Source organism: Oncorhynchus clarkii, chromosome 1 (assembly GCF_045791955.1).
Source record: "Oncorhynchus clarkii lewisi isolate Uvic-CL-2024 chromosome 1, UVic_Ocla_1.0, whole genome shotgun sequence".
In the NCBI taxonomy this organism is placed as follows: Eukaryota; Metazoa; Chordata; class Actinopteri; order Salmoniformes; family Salmonidae; genus Oncorhynchus; species Oncorhynchus clarkii.
In genome coordinates, this window is record NC_092147.1 from 18,455,215 (window position 1) to 18,474,975 (window position 19,761).

Below are 19,761 nucleotides of genomic sequence, written 5' to 3' on the forward strand. Positions count from 1 at the left end.
ACAGCGGGTAATTCACGGATACAGAGCAGTCAAGAGTGAAATGTTGTTTGTCCAATCACTGGTCCAGTAAATCGAGTAAAGCAGTAACGTATCTCTTTGCACAACTGCCGGGCGGGATTTCCGCAATTGCAAATAATATGGCGAAGACTTACGATTACTTGTTTAAACTACTGTTAATCGGCGATTCTGGCGTCGGAAAGACGTGTGTGTTGTTCAGGTTTTCAGAAGATGCCTTCAACTCAACATTTATCTCCACAATAGGTATGTGAATTTCGTACGTTTTCTGGTTAGAAAAGTTATACCGGAGGACGGGTAGCTAGTTAGCAGCAATAATAGTGTGCGCCCATCCTGTCATGCTAACGCTAGTTAGCTGGCTAGCTAGCTTATTTTGTTAGCATTCAGGACTAGCTTGCTAGTTAACTTAACCGGCTTTTCACACTGCTCGCTTGGCAATAAAACCAGCACTTCAGCATCCCCAACATTCCTCAAATTGATATTTTCATGAGATTTTAGCAGGCGACGTCACCTGACTCCTTAGCTAACTAACGTTAGCTGTCAAGTGAGCAAGAACAAGCTTACTCTGACACTCATTAGATAGCTTAGCTAGCTAACGTTAGATAACAGTGAAGTTCACTTCCCAGCAAGCAATACATGAACGAGTTTGCTAGTTCAAACCAGTCACTGTAACATTACAGGAAAGGTCAGTTTTAGTAGCTACATGTTGGGGAGGTTTTCACTGAAGTTATGCAGCCATTTACATTAGACAAGCCATCGCTCAAATCGAAGTTGTGCACTTCCTGTGTGTGGCCTGCAACATCATCTAAAAAGATGGGCCTCCCTAGACAGAACTCTCTGGACATGATATAATCCAAAGAATTACTAGCTAGCCTTCAAGCAAATGTTGAATGCAGTCTGGTTTTGCCACTTGTGTATAAACAGTGCTGTAGGCCTACAAAATACATTCAACTCAAATGGTTGTGTTTCAATGATCCTTTGTGGTTAGACAATAGTGAAATCACATTTTAAGTGGGTAGAAGTGCAATAATTGTCTCACTTTTGCTATTCCTGTTTCAGGTATTGACTTTAAAATTAGAACTGTAGAACTAGATGGTAAGAAGATCAAGCTACAGATATGGTAAGACAGCCATTTGACTTCACAGAATGTCTCTGAAATTATGTCTTGAAAAAGTGCACCTTGGGAATGATCACAATTGGCCTATAATTCTACAAGTGGGTTAAAATCAGGGATGGGAATTAAAGGATCTCATTGTGTTGTTCTCTCCCAGGGACACAGCTGGCCAGGAGCGGTTTCGAACAATCACAACGGCATACTACAGAGGAGCCATGGTCAGTCGCTATGCTTTACTATGCCCCTCACAAATTTTGCAAATGTACTACAAAGCACATATACCTACATGAGAATCAGTAAGATACTTGAGTAAAATCAAAGATACCTTTTTAAAAGACAATGACTCAAGTGAAAGTCACCCAGTAAAATACTACTTTGGTAAAAGTCTAAAAGTATTTGGTTTTAAATGTACTTAAGTATCAAAAGTAAATGTTACCGCTAAAATATACTTAAGTATCAAAAGTAAAAGTATTAATCATTTCGAATTCCTTATATTAAGCAAACCAGATGGCTTGATTTTATTTTATTTTTTGAATTTATGGATAGCCCGGACACATTTCAACACTCAGACATAATTTACAAACAAAGCATTTGTGTTAAGTGAATCTGCCAGATCAGAGGCAGTAGGGATGACCAGGGATGTTCTCTTGATAAGTGCGTGAATTAGACAATTTTCCTAAGCATTCAAAATGTAGCTAGTACTTTTGGGTGCCAGGGAAAATGAAAGGAGTAAAAAGTACATTACTTTCTTTTGGAATGTAGTGGAGTAAAAGTTGTCAAGTATAAAGTACAGTTGCTCCAAAAAACGACTTAAGCAGTACTTTAAAGTATTTTTACTTAAGTACTTTACACCGTTGATGAGAATGTAGTTTAGATTATAAGAAAAAAGAGACATTAATGGCGATCAATTTGTGTTAGGCCTAGATTGCACACTAGTTTGACTCCTTTTTTTCTTTTCTTTTTAAATTGAGCACTACATACCTGAGATCATTCATGGGAGGTGTAAAATCGCACTGGATTCCTGTTCAGGCCCTTCAGAACAATTAGCTTTTTACTGAGGTGTACAAGTCTCAAGTTTAACAGGATGTTAGTATCTGACATTCATTGTTAAAGTGGTTGTTGTTTACCAAGTCTCTGTTTTTCTCCCCAGGGCATCATGTTGGTCTATGACATCACCAATGAGAAGTCGTTTGACAACATCAAAAACTGGATAAGGAATATAGAGGAGGTAATTATCAGAGATTATAGTAGTTTGGTTCCTGGATGCTTATTCGCTGAAACAGCATTTTATGTCACGTGGTGCCTAAGAACAGCCCTTAGCCGTGGTAGTGTTTCCACTACAGTCAAAAATATTTCACTTTAAAGATGCTAGAACAGTCCACATTTACTTTTTCCCTGCAAACAAGACAAGTAATTACTAGAAAAAACAGACCCCATAGTAAAATAGTTTATCAATTTACCTAGTCAGCTTGTTATGTGTTCTATGCTAGATAAATATTTCTCTCAAGGTGCATTCGAGTTGTGATTGCCATAGGGAGGGAAACATGCATTCTGACAAGCAGTCAATGCACAACAATTCATAATGCAATCATGGGTAAACAGGAGTGTTAAAGGTCTTTAGTTGAGCAAGAGTAGTGGCAGCCAGGGAAAGTGTTGGGGGAAAGAATTGTGACATGCAGTGGTTTCCGTGAGAAGTACGATATTATCACCGATACAATAAGTATTGCGATTCGAAGCTGATTTTTATTGTGATTCGACATTCCAAACATATTGCTCACCATATGCAGAGGGACAAGGGACAGCCGTGAAAAAACAAGTTTTGATCAATCATGGAAGTGCTGAAAATAAATTGGCTCCCTATTTAAAAAGATGGAGAACAAGCGATGAAGGAATAATACTGGAGTTTTGGTGCAGGTACATCCAACTAGCGCAGAAATAGTATTGCGACGTTGTCAAAACTATACAATATATTGTGAAATATAATATCAAGATATGTAACTATCAATTATTTTCCTCCTCCACTAATATCTAATAATATTGACCATGCATAGGCTATATGCATGGTTCAATATGTTAAAATAATTGTAACACCATATTTTTACCGATGTGTTATTGGGATCATTCCTGGAGGTGGAAATTATATTTGAGATGGTGTCAGCATGATTTTATTTCCATTCATTTTGGAGTAGAATGTCCTTTAAAAAAAGTCACCAGAGCTGAGCTTCTCAATAATTCTACATAAAAATGATTCAATGAGGACCCCGGACCCCATTAACCCCCACTGCTACAATTAACCCCCACTGCTACAAAACACTGCCATGGTATATTGGCCATTATAAACTGGGTGGTTCGATCCCTGAATGCTGATTGGCTAACAGCCGTGGTATATCAGACCATATACCACGGGTATGACAAAACATTTATTTTTACTACTCTAATTACGTTGGTAACCGGTTTATAATAACAATACGCCACCTCGGGGGTTTATGGTATATGGCCAATACCTGCTAAATATTCAGACCCTTTGCTATGAGGCTCAATTAACATCAGGTGCATCCTGTTTCCATTGATCATCCTTGATTGGAGTCCATCTGTGGTAAATTCAATTGATTTGACATGATTTGGAAAGGCACACACCTGTCTATATAAGGTCCCACAGTTGACAGTGCATGTCAGAGCAAAAACTAAGCCGTGAGGTCGAAGGAATTTCCTGTAGAGCTCCAAGACAGGATTGTGTCAAGGCACAGATCTGGGGAAGGGTACCAAAAAATGTCTGCAGCATTGAAGGTCCCCAAGAACACAGTGGCCTCCATCATTCTTAAATGGAAGAAGTTTGGAACCACCAAGACTCTTCCTAGAGCTGGTCGCCTGGCCAAACTGAGCAATAGGGGGAGAAGGGCCTTGGTCAGGAAGGTGACCAAGAACCTGATGGTCACTCTGACAGAGCTCCAGAGTTCCTCTGTTGAGATGGGAGAACCTTCCAGAAGGACAACCATCTCTGCAGCTCTCCACCAATCAGACCTTTTATGTAGTGGCCAGGCAGAAGCCACTCTTCAGTAAAAGAAACCTAAAGGAATCTCAGACCATGAGAAACACGGTTCTCTGGTCTGATGAAACTATTTGGCCTGAATGCCAAGCATCACATCTGGAGGAAACCTGGCACCATCCCTACAGTGAAGCATGGTGGTGGCAGCATCATGATGTGGGGATGTTTTTCAGCGACAGGGACTTGGAGACGAGTCAGGATCAAGTAAAAGATAAACGGAGCGCTCAGGAACTTAGATTGGGGGCGAAGGTTCAACTTCGAACAGGACAACTACCCTAAGCAGACAGCTAAGACCACGCAGGAGTAGTTTCGGGACTAGTCTCAATGTCCTTGAGTGGCCCGGACTTGAACCTGATCTAACATCTCTGGAGAGACCTGAAATTAGCTGTTCAGCAATGCTCCCCATCCAACCTGACAGAGCTTGAGAGCACCAGCAGAGAATAATGGGAGAAACTCCCCAAATACAGGTGTGCCAAGCTTGTAGCGTCATACCCAAGAAGACTCGCGGTAGTAATTTCCGCCGAAGGTGCTTCAACAAAGTTCTGAGTAAAGGGTCTGAATACTTACGTAAATGTGATATTTCCGTTTATTTTAATAAAATTGCTAAAATGTCTAAACATGTTCTTGTTTTGTCTTGTGTGTAGATTGAGGGGAATAAAAACAACTATTTTAGAATAAGGCTGTAACGTAAGACAATGTGTACAAAGTCAAGGGATCTGAATTAGAGGTTGACTGATTAATCTTAATGGCCGATTTAATTAGGGCCCATTTCAAGTTTTCATAACAATTGGTAATCAGCATTTTTGGACACTGATCATGGTCGATTACATTGCACTCCACAAGGAGACTGCGTGGAAGGCTGACTTACCTGTTATGCGAGTGCAGCAAGGAGCCAAGGTAAGGCGCTAGCTAGCATTAAACATATCTTATAAAAAACAATCAATCTTAACATAATCACTAGTTAACTACACATGGATGATGATATTACTAGTTTATCTAGCTTGTCTTGCGTTGCATATAATCGATGTGGTGCCTGTTAATTTATCATTGAATCATAGCCTACTTCGCCAAACGGGTGATTTTAACAAGCGCATTTGCAAAAAGCATTTGTGAAAAAAGCACTGTCGTTGCACCAATGTGTACCTAACCATAAACACCTTTCTTAAAATTAATACACAAGTATATATTTTTAGTTAATATTGCCTGCTAAAATAATTACTTTTAACTAGAGAAATTGTGTCACTTCCCTTGAGTTCTGTGCAACAGAGTCAGGGTATATGCAGCAGTTTGGGCCTTCTGGCTCGTTGCAAACTGTGTGAAGACTATTTCTTCCTAACAAAGACTTCCAACCTCTCCAAACTGGGGAAGAGTCAACAAAAGCGCATTTGCGAAAAAAGCACAATCGTTGCACGGATGGACCTAACCATAAACATCAATGCCTTTCTTAAAATCAGTACACAGAAGTATATATTTTTTTAACCTGCATATTTAGTTAAAAGAAATCCAGGTTAGCAAGCAATATTAAACTAGGGAAATTGTCACTTCGTTGCTCGCAGTCAGGGTATATGCAACAGTTTGGGCCACCTGGCTCATTACGAACTAATTTGGCAGAATTTTACGTAATTATGACATAACATTGAAGGTTGTGCAATGTAACAAGAATATTTAGACTTATGGATGCCACCCGTTAGATAAAATACGAAACGGTTCCGTATTTCACTGAAAGAATAAACGTTTTGTTTTCTAAATGATAGTTTCCCGATTTGACCATATTAATGACCTAAGGCTCGTATTTCTGTGTGTCATTATGTTATAATTATGATTTGATAGAGCAGTCTGACTGAGCGGTGGTAGGCAGCAGCAGGCTCGTAAGCATTCATTCAAACAGCACTTGCGTGCGTTTGCCAGTAGCTCTTCGCTGTGCTTCAAGCATTGCGCTGTTTATGACTTCAAGCCTATTAACTCACGAGAATAGGCTGGTGTAACCAATGTGAAATGGCTAGCTAGTCAGCGGGGTGCGCGCTAATAGCGTTTCAATCGGTGACGTCACTCGCTCTGAGACAGTGAAGTAGTTGCTCCCCTTGCTCTGCTTTTGTGGAGTGATGGGTAACGATGCTTCGAGGATGTCTGTTGTCGATGTGTTCCTGGTTCAAGCCCAGGTTGGGGCGAGGAGAGGGACGGAAGCTATACTGTTACACTGGCAATACTAAAGTGCCTATAAGAACATCCAATAGTCAAATGTATATGAAATACAAATGGCATAGAGATAAATAGTCCTATAATTCCTATAACTACAACCTAAAACATCATACCATGGAATATTGAAGACTCATGTTAAAAGGAACCACCAGCTTTCATATGTTCTCATGTTCTGAGCAAGGAACTTAAACGTAGCTTTTTTGCATGGCACATATTGCACTTTTACTTTCTTCTCCAACATTTTGTTTTTGCATTATTTGAGGCTAAATTGATTTTATTAATGTATTATATTAAGTTAAAATAAGTGTTCGTTCAGTATTGTTGTAATTGTCATTATTACAAATAAAATATATAATTTTTTTTTAAACTCTGCCGATTTTAATCAGTATCGGCTTTTTTTGGTCCTCCAATAATCGGTTTCGGCGTTGAAAAATCATAATCGGTCGACCCTAGGCTGAATACTTTCCGAATACACGGTATATCTTTTGAAGTCTGTACGTTTTACTGAAAGTAGCAATTACATTGCATGATCAATCTTCTGTCTTCCTGTCCAGCATGCCTCTGCTGACGTGGAGAAGATGGTTCTGGGAAACAAGTGTGACGTCAATGACAAGCGACAGGTGTCCAAAGACAGAGGGGAGCAGGTGGGTGATCATCACCGATCAGGAAATGAAAAATATCAAACTACCTGACTGATATCCAACTTACTATACAGTTGATGTTTTGTGCTACTGTCCATGTTTGCTGAGTGACAGTTGTCCAAAGACAGATGTGAGAAGGTGGGGGATCAGTAAATGTTATGTAGGCTATTATCAATAATTATAATCAATGACTCACATCTTGAGTATCTACAGATGTAGACTTGTGATTGAGCTACTGTCAATGTTCGCTGAGTATATTTTGTGCGTCCCTTTTTACTGACCTTTGGCAGTTGTCGTTGGAGTACGGTATCAAGTTTATGGAGACCAGTGCAAAGGCCAATATCAACGTGGAGAATGTGAGTTCACTAATTCTCAGCAGTTAAAAAACAACAATGGCTGTACAGTAATTATTGTTCTGTTAGGTTGAAAGAGACTGCACATTGTTTTGTCTCTTTGATCTTAATTTGTCCTGTCTTTTTTTCCCCTTAATTTCAGGCATTTATGACCCTTGCCAGAGACATCAAGGCGAAAATGGACAAGAAACTGGTAAGTGTGTGTGTTATGTGCAAATCTATTTTAGATGCGGTATTGTGTGTGTGTGTGTGTGTGTTCTGACTGTGTGTGTGTGTTCCAGGAGGGCAACAATCCTCAGGGCAGCAGTCATGGTGTGAAGATCACAGAACAGCCCAAGAAGAGCAGTTTCTTCCGCTGCACCCTCCTGTGAGGACAACGATCTTACCATTGTCCACAGCTGGACAGAATTGGACTTGCTCAGAGCTTTCTTCTTTCGCCCTGTTCTCATCCCTCTCATTCCTGATATCCCAGACCTCTTTGGGCTTTGTTTTTTTTCTGCTTCACCATGTGCCCCCAGTTTACAAACGGTAGCTTTCATTGGTCAGGTGTATCAATCAGTGTTGTTGGATGGGTGTTAGATTGAGATCTCTATACCAGGCACTCTTCTGTACCATCATGCTCTTATATCGTCTCTCGTAATTACACTTAGGTTTCTGCTCACCCTCTCCTCTCTCTCTCTGTTCTCTGCAACGGTTGTCACAGATACTGTATGTTGCTCTGTGGTCGTACTGCTGCCAAAGTTGATCCTTAGTGAGGTTTTGTCTCAACATGGATTGACCTTATCCTTAAAAGCAGTGGCTTAATTCCATGATAAGACTAGTTAACCATCATACATTTGACATCTTCTGTGAGATTGTTGACTTCTGCGTCATCTAGCTACTATGGAGATTTATTCCAAATGTGTCCTCTATGCATCCCTGTTTTTCCTTTATCAAATTAGTGATTATCTGTATTCTACCTTAAATCCCCTTTTGCCATCCAACAAATAGACCAGAAAGCCACTTATTTCCTTAAGATAATACAGTTCTGAAGTGTTAGTCTTACAATGTTAACAGTAAAGACATACCATCTTAACGACATACCTGAAAATGTTCATCTGTGTTCAGTATTTACCATTATGCAGTTCAGATTATTTTTATGCACAAGGTTTGCAAACTGTGTGTTAGAACAATTTTATGTGCCGGCAACTGCACATTGAGTTGAACCCTGTTTTACTGTGTACTCTTGCACTTTAGTAGTGAAATTGGCTGCACATCTTGCATTTTGCAAAAGTATGTCTTATTCCAGTCCCTTGTATTGAAGTATAGGAATGTCAGTATTCATTAGAACTATTACATTCCAGAATTGTTCCAGAGGCTAGAAGTTAAAATAATCTGTTCCACAATAACATCAGTCTAGTTAGGAAATGAATTGCAATCTAACAAATGAATGCATACGTTTACCATATTTTTAGTTTTGGCATTCAGAATGTGTTTGTGAGTACCTCAGTGCCCCAAATATTCATGTTATGTATGATGTAGAGACCACTGAAATAGAGATATAGTCCTTTGGGTGGTAAATGCTTGATGTAATTTTTTTACTTCTTAAGCACCCTTTTCAAATTCCAGCCTCTCAGCCTATTCCTTTTTTTTTTTTTTAAACTGGTTGTTTTAATTGTGATACTGTAATACCATGTAGGTTTGTGTGGCCTTTGACTTTTGTAAGCTGTTTTCACGCTTGTCAGTATTTGTGACAGAAAATTTGTGACAATTGCGCCAAAGTAGGCTGCCTATAAGAACTCAATTGAATAATGTCAACCTACTGTATGGTGAAACAAATGCCATGAATATTAATTTCCAGTTTTATTACTATGTTCTCCTTTTTTCTGTTGATTTATCAATATGCTGTGACATTCCAGAACCATTCCTGCTGCTTCTTTAGGGAAAAGGCTACACGGACACTCCTGACCTGCTAACTGATATTTAATTTAAGAATTGGTTAAAATTAGGTTAGGCTTAATCAAATGTATTTATTTATAAATCATTTTTTTACCTAAGCAGATGTCAAAGTGCTTAAATAGAAACCCAGCCTAAAACTGCAAACAATACAGATGTAGAAGCGTGGTGGCTATGAAAAAACTCCCTAGAAATATCAGAACTAGAGAGGAACCAGGCTCTGTGGGATGTCCAGTACTCTTCTGGCTGGGCGGAGATTATATGAATGCATGGCCGTTAAGGTAAGGGTCCGTTTCAGATTCTGGTTAGTCATTTTGATGGTCACCAGTGTCCTTATCGCCCCTCCCCTTCTTTAGTCAAGAGCGGTAGCTATGCGTTTGTCCTAATTTAACTCCAAGGCCCAAATGTTGTTTTTTGATGTGCCAGTATTAAGACCACAATCTATTTTGGAGTGTTTTGAGTTGAAGGTATTTGCATTGCGTACTGTATTCGAAGCAAGATCTCGGCATACCACTGTAGTGACATGGCAATGGGCTAAAATGTTACAAGCAAGAGAACGTGTAGTCAGAGTGGGATAAAAACATCCAAGTACGAAAGTGCCCTTGTAGAAACCCTGCTCTTGATTATGCACTTTTCAATAATTCTCCATTGTCATGAAAGACCAAATGATTTACGATGAATGAGTTGCGATATTCTACAGTACAGATTCTATCCTCGACTTAATTTAAGTCGCCTTCAGTGTGACAATGTTAAATGGATGGCTGGAGGAAAGTGACTTCATATTGGATTTAGCATTTTGTTTTTGTTCTCGTCTATCCTTCCCTCGGAGCTTGCCCCTGTCCATCGTGACAGAAGTGGCTTATTTTCACCTGATGCTTGATATAATGGGCTTTGGAACTATTCATCATGAGACTGTTGGACCTCTTGAGGCTTTTAATATTTGACTTGAAGAAGAGCTTCTCTTTGAGATTAGAAATGTGCAAAGGATCATTCTTGTATAGCTTTCTGTTCTCCTACTTATTTTTGTCACCTTGAACTTGCTTTTCTCAACGCAAATCTATAGGGAATGGAGCACATGTTAAATCATAGCAAAGGAACAACAGTGACTTCCCCATGAATTATCACAAAATGTTTCTCTAGTTGTGACAATTAAGTAAATTGCCATTGGAATTGAATTATTTTATATGTCCAAATAAAATAATTCAATTCCAATGGGTGGGGCACAGTCAGTTTGTCGGACTGTTGTATCTTTTAGGACCTTTACAAAGGTCTGGCAAATGTTTCATCAGAATACCAGTTATTATGAAGGTTTATTTTCCTTCTGGTGGAACTATTTGTACATATTTCAGTTTATAAATTACTTTTCTTTGAACATATAATTAGCATTCCATGTTCAAGACAATTTGGATTTCATAGTTGATTATGGGTTAAATGGAGGAGAAAATCGCATTTTTGAAAACAATTGTAAATAAGAAATACATTTTACTGTTACCTACTTTCATAAATCTTGTTGAATTGATCTACATGTTTGTAGATGTGTCCTTTTGATGATTTATTAAAATGAGATTATTTTAACTTGCTGCATTTTTTGTCAGACATTTTCGAATGAATCTTAATCAAATGTTATCAATGTATATTGAATAGGCCTAATCCTATATGGAATTCATATTAAAAATTTTTTTTAAACAAAATAGCTTGATAAAGCTGTAATACCAAGGACAGTACCACAGAACCACGAGACAGATATTTCACTGGATATTTAAATGTGACCAAATATGGTAGTAAGAGGAAGCTTACTGGCGGGCAATGGGAGAAGATGGAAAAGAGATGGATTTTGGCTGATATTCTGCAAATTTTCTCATTGATTAAACATTTGATCTCAATACAGTTTTCTGTTCCCAAAACTAGGGCATAATGCTAGGGAATTAAACAAAACGTGCACCCCTTGGGGTCATGATAACAAATTGAGAAACACTGGGGGGGTTAAGGTTAGGAGTTGGGTTAGGGGAGGAAGGGTTAGCTAACATGCTAAGTCATTTCATAGTAGCTAAAAAAGTAGTATGTAGTTGCTAATCAGCTAAATTTGTCCTTGATGAGATTCGAAATTGCAAACTTTGGGCCGCTAAACGTTTGCTAGGTAACTAATGTTAGCTACGCTAGGGTTTAGGGTTAGAAGCTAGGTTAACCTCTTGAGTGTAGGGGGCAGTATTTTGATGTTTGGATGAAAAACGTACCCAAATGAAACTGCCTATTTCTCAGGCCCAGAATATGTATATAATTGTCAGATTAGGATAGAAAACACTAAAGTTTCCAAAACTGTCAACATATTGTCTGTGAGTATAACAGAACTGATATTGCAGGTGAAAACCTGAGGAAAATCCAACCAGGAAGTGCTGTTTTTCCTGAAAGCTCTCTGTTCCATTGCATGCCTTCCCTCCATTTAAAGGGATATCAACCAGATTCCTTTCCCTATGGCTTCCACATGGTGTGAACAGTCTTTAGACATAGTTTCAGCCTTTTATTTTCAAAAATTAGCGAGAAAGATCACATTGCGTCATTGGATGGCTGGGTGCCAGCAGCGTTTTGCATGCGCCAACAGAATGGAACAGACATTTTCTCTTTCTCTCCTATTGAAGAAGCTACAGTCCGGTTGAAATATTATCGATTATACATTGTAAAAACAACCTGAGGATTGATTATAAAAAACGTTTGACATGTTTCTACGAACTTTACGGATACTATTTGGAATTTTCGTCTGCCCCGTCGTGACCGCTCGAGCCTAAGGATTTCTGAACATAACGCGCCAACCAAATGGAGTTTTTTGGATTTTAAAATAATCTTTATGAAACAAAAGGAAAATGTATTGTGTAACGGAGTCTCGTGAGTGCAAACATCCGAAGATCATCAAAGGTAAGCAATTAATTGTATTGCTTTTCTGACTTTCGTGACCAATCTACTTTGCTGCTAGCTGTTTGTAATGTTTTGTCTGCTGAGAGAGATGTCCTTACATAAACACTTGGTATGCTTTCGCTGAAAAGCTTTTTTGACATCTGACATGCCAGGTGGATTAACAACAAGATAAACTGTGTTTTGCTATATTGCACTTGTGATTTCATGAAAATTAAATATTTTTAGTCATTTAATTTAGCGCTCTGCAATTCAGCGGATGTTGACGAAAATGATCCCGCTAACGGGATGGGTGCATCAAGAAGGTAAAGTGTTAGATAACATGCTAAGTAGCTGAAAAGTAGTTAAAAAGTTGTTAGTAGTTGCTAAACTGCTAAAGTTGTCTGTGATGAGATTCAAACATGCAAACTTTGGGTTGATAGACATTCATGTTATATGCCCACCCATTTACCCTGACCAACCACCCTCCTTTTGTTTTTGTATTAAGTAACCTTCTGCCTTGTATACCAAATGTAACACATTACACAAATTTCAGAATTACGTTTACTATGTTACGTCTAGTCTGAGACCAGGCTGCAATGTTTCTCTATTAATTACCCAGTTTGTTATGACCATTGCATTGTATACATTTGTATGCCTATTTGTTGCTGTATCAGGTTTTTGCCTCCGTTAAAATAATATTGACCACAAGGATTGACCACAAGTTCTCAATGGAATTAAGGTCTGGGGAGTTTCCTGGCCATGGACCCAAAATATCGATGTTTTGTTCCCCGAGTCACTTAGTTATCACGTTTGCCTTGTGGCAATGTGCTCCATCATGCTGGAAAAGGCATTGTTCTTCACCAAACTGTTCCTGGATGGTTGGGAGAAGTTGCTCTCGGAGGATGTGTTGGTACCATTCTTTATTCATGGCTGTGTTCTTAGGCAAAATTGTGAGTGAGTCCACTCCCTTGGCTGAGAAGCAACCCCACACATGAATGGTCTCAGGATGCTTTACTGTTGGCATGACACAGGACTAATGGTAGCGCTCACCTTGTCTTCTCCGGACAAGCTTTTTCCGGGATGCCCCAAACAATCGGAAAGGGGATTCATCAGAGAAAATGACTACCCCAGTCATAATGGGCATTCTTGGGCGCCCTGAAGCCTTCTTCACAACAATTGAACCGCTCTCCTTGAAGTTCTTGATGATCCGATAAATGGTTGATTTAGGTGCAATCTTACTGGCAGCAATATCCTTGCCTGTGAAGCCCTTTTTGTGCAAAGCAATGATGACGCACGTGTTTCCTTGCAGGTAACCGTGATTGACAGAGGAAGAACAATGATTCCAAGCACCACCCTCCTTTTGAAGCTTCCAGTCTGTTATTCAAACTCAATCAGCATGACAGAGTGATCTCCAGCCTTGTCCTCTTCAACACTCACACCTGTGTTAACGAGAGAATCACTAACATGATGTCAGCTGGTCCTTTTGTGGCAGGGCTGAAATGCAGTGGAAATGTTTTTTGGGGATTCAGTTCATTTACATGGCAAAGAGGGACTTTGCAATTAATTGCAATTCATCTGATCACTCTTCATAACATTCTGGAGTATATGCAAATTGCCATCAAACAAACTGAGGCAGCAGACTTTGAAAATTAATATTTGCGTCATTCTCAAAGCTTTTGGCCACAACTGTACACTGAGTGTATAAAGCATTAGGAACACCTTCATATTGAGTTGCACCTCTTTATGCCCTCAGAACTTAATTCGTCGGGCAGGGACTCTACAAGGTGTTGAAAGCATTCTACCGGGATGCTGACCCATGTTGACTCCAATGCTTCCCAGTTGTGTCAAGTTGGCTGGGTGTCCTTTGGGTGGTGGACAATTCTTGATACACACTGGAAATTACTGAGCGTGAAAAACCCAGCAGCGTTTGACCTGTCAAATTGGCAATAGAAATTGGGGTTGATTCCCAACATTCATTATTTTACCAGAACACAACTGAGGGTATGAACAGAACACAGACTCAGGGAAGACATGATGCCCTTTCCTGCTTCAGAGTTCCAACGTGACTGTGTAATCAGGAATGGGGTAGTTCTAGATTGGTTCCATGGCATTATTTCTAGGAAGTAAGTTCTCAAATTGTCTCTGTCATTGAAATGCACTCATTGCTTACCAGCCGTAGCAACCAAGGCTAGATGAGACCAATGTAAATACAAAAATACCTTCATAAATCCAAAACAACAAAAAATGTGTGGCCTGGAGTGTACGATATATGCCTTATGACTGTTGTTATTGTATTACAGTAGGGCACTGAATGGTAGTGTTCTGTGACATTGCATGCTGTATATTCTTCAGTTAAGTGAGTTAAAACTGAAGTCTGTCCTAACATGGCCGTGTCTATTCGCTGCAGGGTTGCTGAGGAAATGCTCCTTTCCAAGCCCACAGACTACTTCCTGTTCCGAGTAAGTGAAAGCAGGATAGGATACACTCTCTCCTATTGGTAAGCCTCTGTACATTAGAGACACTTCCAGGCGAGGTGTAATTAGACTGGTTGTTTGTTCAGCTGAAACATGAAGAATGGCATTTCTATAAACAGGCAGGCAAAGAAATGTTAACAATAGGCACATGAGCAAATTAGTTGTGTTCTGTTTCCATAGCTTGGATCTTATCTGATTCTACACCATCGTCACACCTATTACCCGCTGACAGGCCCTTGTTCTATTCACCAGTGTAGTTTAAAGTCCTTCTCCACTTCCTTATTTTGGTTTTTCTCTCTGTACGTCTAGTGCCACTGATTGCTGCAGGCACTTCAGGATCAACGTGCTGCAAGACCTGGTGAACTTCCACTGCAGGGTGCCTGTCATGCCTTTCAATGAGCTGCTGACTGTAGCTTGTGGACAGGTGAGGAACTATAGTTGATTCGGTAAAGTACCATATTGTTCATTTTGTACACACACAGGTATCCTATAGGCTTGAATTGAGTTGGTTTGATATGGCATACACACAGTGGTCAGGGTACAGCACACTGAACTGAATTTTTTGAACACTGTTGTGGATACATACGTAAGTGAATTGACATGTTTTTGACTAAACATTCTCCCCTTTCATCTACTTGTTGTTGTTGTTGGTATCAACGGACGAGGCTAATTATGCCAAACTTTTATTCCCCCAAAAGACAACCCATGAACCCTAATCATGGTGTGTTGCTGAATAACCCCCCACACATGAACAGTAGTACTCATCTAAAACCAACTGAGGACACTTAACCTGCCTTCCAACATCATCCCAGCACATTGAGTGACCCTGCCGGCCAGCCTCCAAATGCTAGTAACTCCAAACGGCCATATTCCAAGACTCTACCCCTGCCTGGAGACAGAGTTAAACACAATAAGCCTCCAAAACCCAAGCATCAGAAAAATGCTGGATTTACATTGTGTGTTTGTTGGGGGATAGGGTTAAAGTTTTATTTTTTAAATGTTGAAATATTGCTATTGTGTCCTTCTAATATTTTAAGTAGAAATTGTGCATTAACATGTTTAATATAAACCACATGGAAATTCTATAAATCAGATTTTGAATATGAAAAAAAAAGGCTTGCTAAAGTCTCAAAATTCAGCATTTTGACATGTCCTTCCGTCAACCCTATGTCACTTCTAGGACTATTTTAACCCACTTAATCTCAATGTCGCCATCATAGTAAAGCCCTTTGGCGACTAGGATGCGCTGATCATCTTAATTTTGCTGATTGTTCCCGGGGTAATCTAGGTTAACCGTGCAAGCATTAGATGTAGCTGGGGATGCCGTACTCCACTAGACCACACAGATTGGATCCCCGCCTGTCCTTGAAGACCAGACGTTTTTTGGGGTTCCACTGGGAGTTTGGTTGCACAGCTGAAACTTTGTGGCAATGGAGAGTCGTTGAAAACACACATGGAGTGGTTGATGTGAGTACCTAAGATTTCTAACGTTATATATGGATTCTGTGAATATATAATTGATCATGTTTTAATGTGTGTGTATAATTGATTACTACAGATTTGATAAAGTGATAATGATATGCAACTTAAACAACTCACAGATGTATGTAAGGGGAGTACAAAGTATTTTAGAAGTATTCTCAGTTGGTCCCTTTATGGATCATTTGATAGAGATAAGGCTAATGATTATGACTGTCTACAGTCATGGAAAGAGTCTTGGAAAGAGTCTCAGAAAAAGATTGGCGTATATCCATTTTTTGTACAAATATGGGAAATTGACTTACCTCTGTCCAGGTAATAATATATATTTTTAAACTGCCCGTAAGGACTGAATTTTTTATTTTTTTCCCACAGTAAGAGAGGAGTTGCTATATTTATCGAATAAACACTTTTTTTCCATAAAGTTCAAGGGAATTAACATGGAATGAAGACATAAATGTAACGACATAAAAAACGAATGAGGTTTTCTATCAAGATAATAATTATTGCGGAGCTAATGTGATGTAGTAATGAAGGAATTTCATTATTTGGCACGAGAAAAGATCATCCACTTTTATTAAACTCGCCAGATCTGTTTCCAAATCAATGAATGTCGATTCAACTCATTGACTACTAAATTCCCTTTGCGCTTCTGAAATCTTTGCATAGAAACAATTGTATGAACTTTAAGGCTATTTTCTGGTAATTGTGTCGTTATTATGTGCCAGATGTTAAGACTACAATTGCAAAAATCGCTGAAGCTGGAGACTTACATTTCACTCACTAACTTTAAACATCAGCTATCTGAGCAGCTAACCGATCGCTGTAGCTGTACATAGTCCATCTGTAAAAAGCCCACCCAATCTACCTACCTCATCCCCATATTGTTTTTATTTACTTTGCTTCTCTTTTGCACACCAGTATTTCTACTTACACACCATCATCTGCTCATCTATCACTCCAGTGTTAATCTGCTAAATTGTAATTACTTTGCTACTATGGCCTATTTATTGCCTTACCACCTCATGCCACTTGCACACACTGTATATAGACTTTCTTTTTTTTCTATTGTGTTATTGACTGTAAGCTTGGTTATTCCGTGTGTAACTCTGAGTTGTTGTTTATGTCGCACTGCTTTGCTTTATCTTGGCCAGGTCGCAGTTGTAAATGAGAACTCGTTCTCAACTAGCCTACCTGCTTAAATAAAGGTGAAATAATTACATTTTTTTAAATCCATTATAATTGGGTTATTTGTGGGATTTACTTGTCAATTCAATAGCTTTGCATCTGTAACTGACTAAAATCTGGATTTCTAATTGAATTTCAACTATTGCCATGGTTTTCTTAGCTAGAAACAGCAGCCAGTCTTTGTTTTAAGATGTAAACTGAATGATTTAGCAGCTTGCTTAGTTCAAATTGAAAGGCTAATTTATTCAACATGAATATCGAGGACATTTTATGGTAATACGTTTTTGTGTTGCCTAATAACCTGCTAGAATAGGCTACTGAGAATGGTGTCATAATTTCAATCACAAAATATTAATAATATGGATATGAACTGAATGTACACTACTGTTCAAAAGTTTGGTGTCAGTTAGAAATGTCCTTGTTTTTTAAAGAAAATCACTTTTTTGTCCATAAAATAACATTACATTGATGTTATTTTGAATGTACAATTATTTATTTTTTTCTTTCAAAAATAAGGATATTTCTAAGTGACCCCAAACTTTTGAACGGTAGTGTATGCTTGTCAACAACAGCCAGTGTTTGTTGTATTACCTGTAGCCTAATCTTACAGACTGTTACCTAAATCTAATGCATTCTAATAACATCTGATCGGCAATTGCGATATCGCTGTGAACATGATCATGATAAAACAAAGTTACAACTGCAATGGATTGAAGTTGTGGGCAGAAAGAGACTCGTATTGAACCATTTTAGCTCCCATCGAAATGCATCTTTTCCCTTAGGAATTGACTGATTTATTTTATACATTTGGCGCATTGCATGTTAATCTTAAAATAATAGATATTTAAGTGTGAAGCAGAAAGGAAATATCCAATAGAGGTCGGTATTCAGAATATAGAGTAATATTGTTTAAAATGAAAACAATGCCTTCTAATAATGGAAATGGAAATATGTTATTAGTGTTTTTGGATAGACTCTAATGATGTCATGTTTTAGTCCGCGGGTGAAAGCAAGTCGTGCTCGCTGGGCTATATCAGGCTGTAAGGGATGCATGTGGGACATTTGGAGCAGAGGTATGAATAGTTAAATGGGAGATGTTCTTTGACCATTTCGAATTATTATTACTCAATTTTATAAGGCGGAAGGTAATTTAAAACGATAATCTGTTTCCATTACGTGAAACAGTGTCAAGTATTTAAAGTAGATTGAAATTAATATTTTAGTATTGAATATTAAGTTTATAAGACAGCACCAACTTTTTGAAGGTCCTAGATTTGTTAAACAACAGGTTATAATGATAAAATTACAGGAAAGGGGTTCTGGGATTGTTTACTTTAGGTGTCTATTCCACATAATGGGATACTATTATCTGGTTTCTTAATTAGGATTCTTTCTTCCAGAACTGATGGAAGTCCATTACAATATGTATGTTAAGGGTGCTCCCAAATTAAATAAGGCCTGGTCAATTTAGTTTGTTTTTACCCTACGTAATGCATATTTGTTAGTGGTGTTAATACCGTATTTGATGCATTGTGTGGGGTCTCTTTTATTTGGTTTTAGTGGTTTTTCACAGGTTAGAAAGGATGCACCTTAACGGGCACACGTGACATTTTCTGAAGTTTCCATTGTTAGTTTTGGTTGAACACTTGTAAATTATTTTAATAAGGAATGTACTGGAAAAAACCCAATACAAACCTGGTACACAAAATGTTTGAAATGCTTTTTAAATAATTAGTCTGAGGTACGGGGAAAGGAAAGGGAGAGAAACACTCACTTGAAGGGGTTGAATGACTTCTGACTTTCTGGTGAGGCTTGATCACCTTCACTAGAGGGCCTAGAAACATTTGGGTAAGATTTATATGTAATATGTAAGCACTCATAATTACGGATACGTTTTATACTTAATAGTTAGAGTGATTCGGACTAGGAGATGGAAAACCTGTCTCTAGTCTTTCTCTATTCCTTGAATTATGAGATCAAATGTATTTCTTTATGGAGTTAAAGGTAGTAATTCTAATTCGATTTTTTTATTTGTTTTTTATTTAACCAGCAGTGTTTTTTTTTACACATTAATCACGTTGTGAGTCATGTGTCAAAATAGGGGAATTACCAGTTCTGAGTTTTTTTGGATTGATGTTTTACACACCTGGAGTGATATACAGTGCCTTGCGAAAGTATTCGGCCCCCTTGAACTTTGCGACCTTTTGCCACATTTCAGGCTTCAAACATAAAGATATAAAACTGTATTTTTTTGTGAAGAATCAACAAGTGGGACACAATCATGAAGTGGAACGACATTTATTGGATATTTTAAACTTTTTTAACAAATCAAAAACTGAAAAATTGGGTGTGCAAAATTATTCAGCCCCTTTACTTTCAGTGCAGCAAACTCTCTCCAGAAGTTCAGTGAGGATCTCTGAATGATCCA

General features: G+C 38.5%; 1 protein-coding gene and 1 pseudogene across 1 annotated transcript; both read left to right on the forward strand.

Annotated features, from left to right (window-relative positions):
* The first annotated feature begins 63 nt into the window (after window positions 1-63).
* LOC139378046 (ras-related protein Rab-8A-like) lies at window positions 64-10,878 on the forward strand. Its single transcript, XM_071120556.1, has 8 exons — window positions 64-261; window positions 1,075-1,135; window positions 1,287-1,347; window positions 2,280-2,357; window positions 6,929-7,018; window positions 7,306-7,371; window positions 7,511-7,561; window positions 7,650-10,878. The coding sequence occupies exons 1-8, from the start codon at window positions 138-140 to the stop codon at window positions 7,737-7,739; spliced, it is 621 nt and encodes a 206-aa protein (XP_070976657.1). The 5' UTR covers window positions 64-137; the 3' UTR covers window positions 7,740-10,878.
* Window positions 10,879-14,195: 3,317 nt separating this feature from the next.
* On the forward strand, window positions 14,196-15,642 carry LOC139417668 (hematopoietic SH2 domain-containing protein homolog; annotated as a pseudogene).
* The last annotated feature ends 4,119 nt before the right edge of the window (window positions 15,643-19,761 follow it).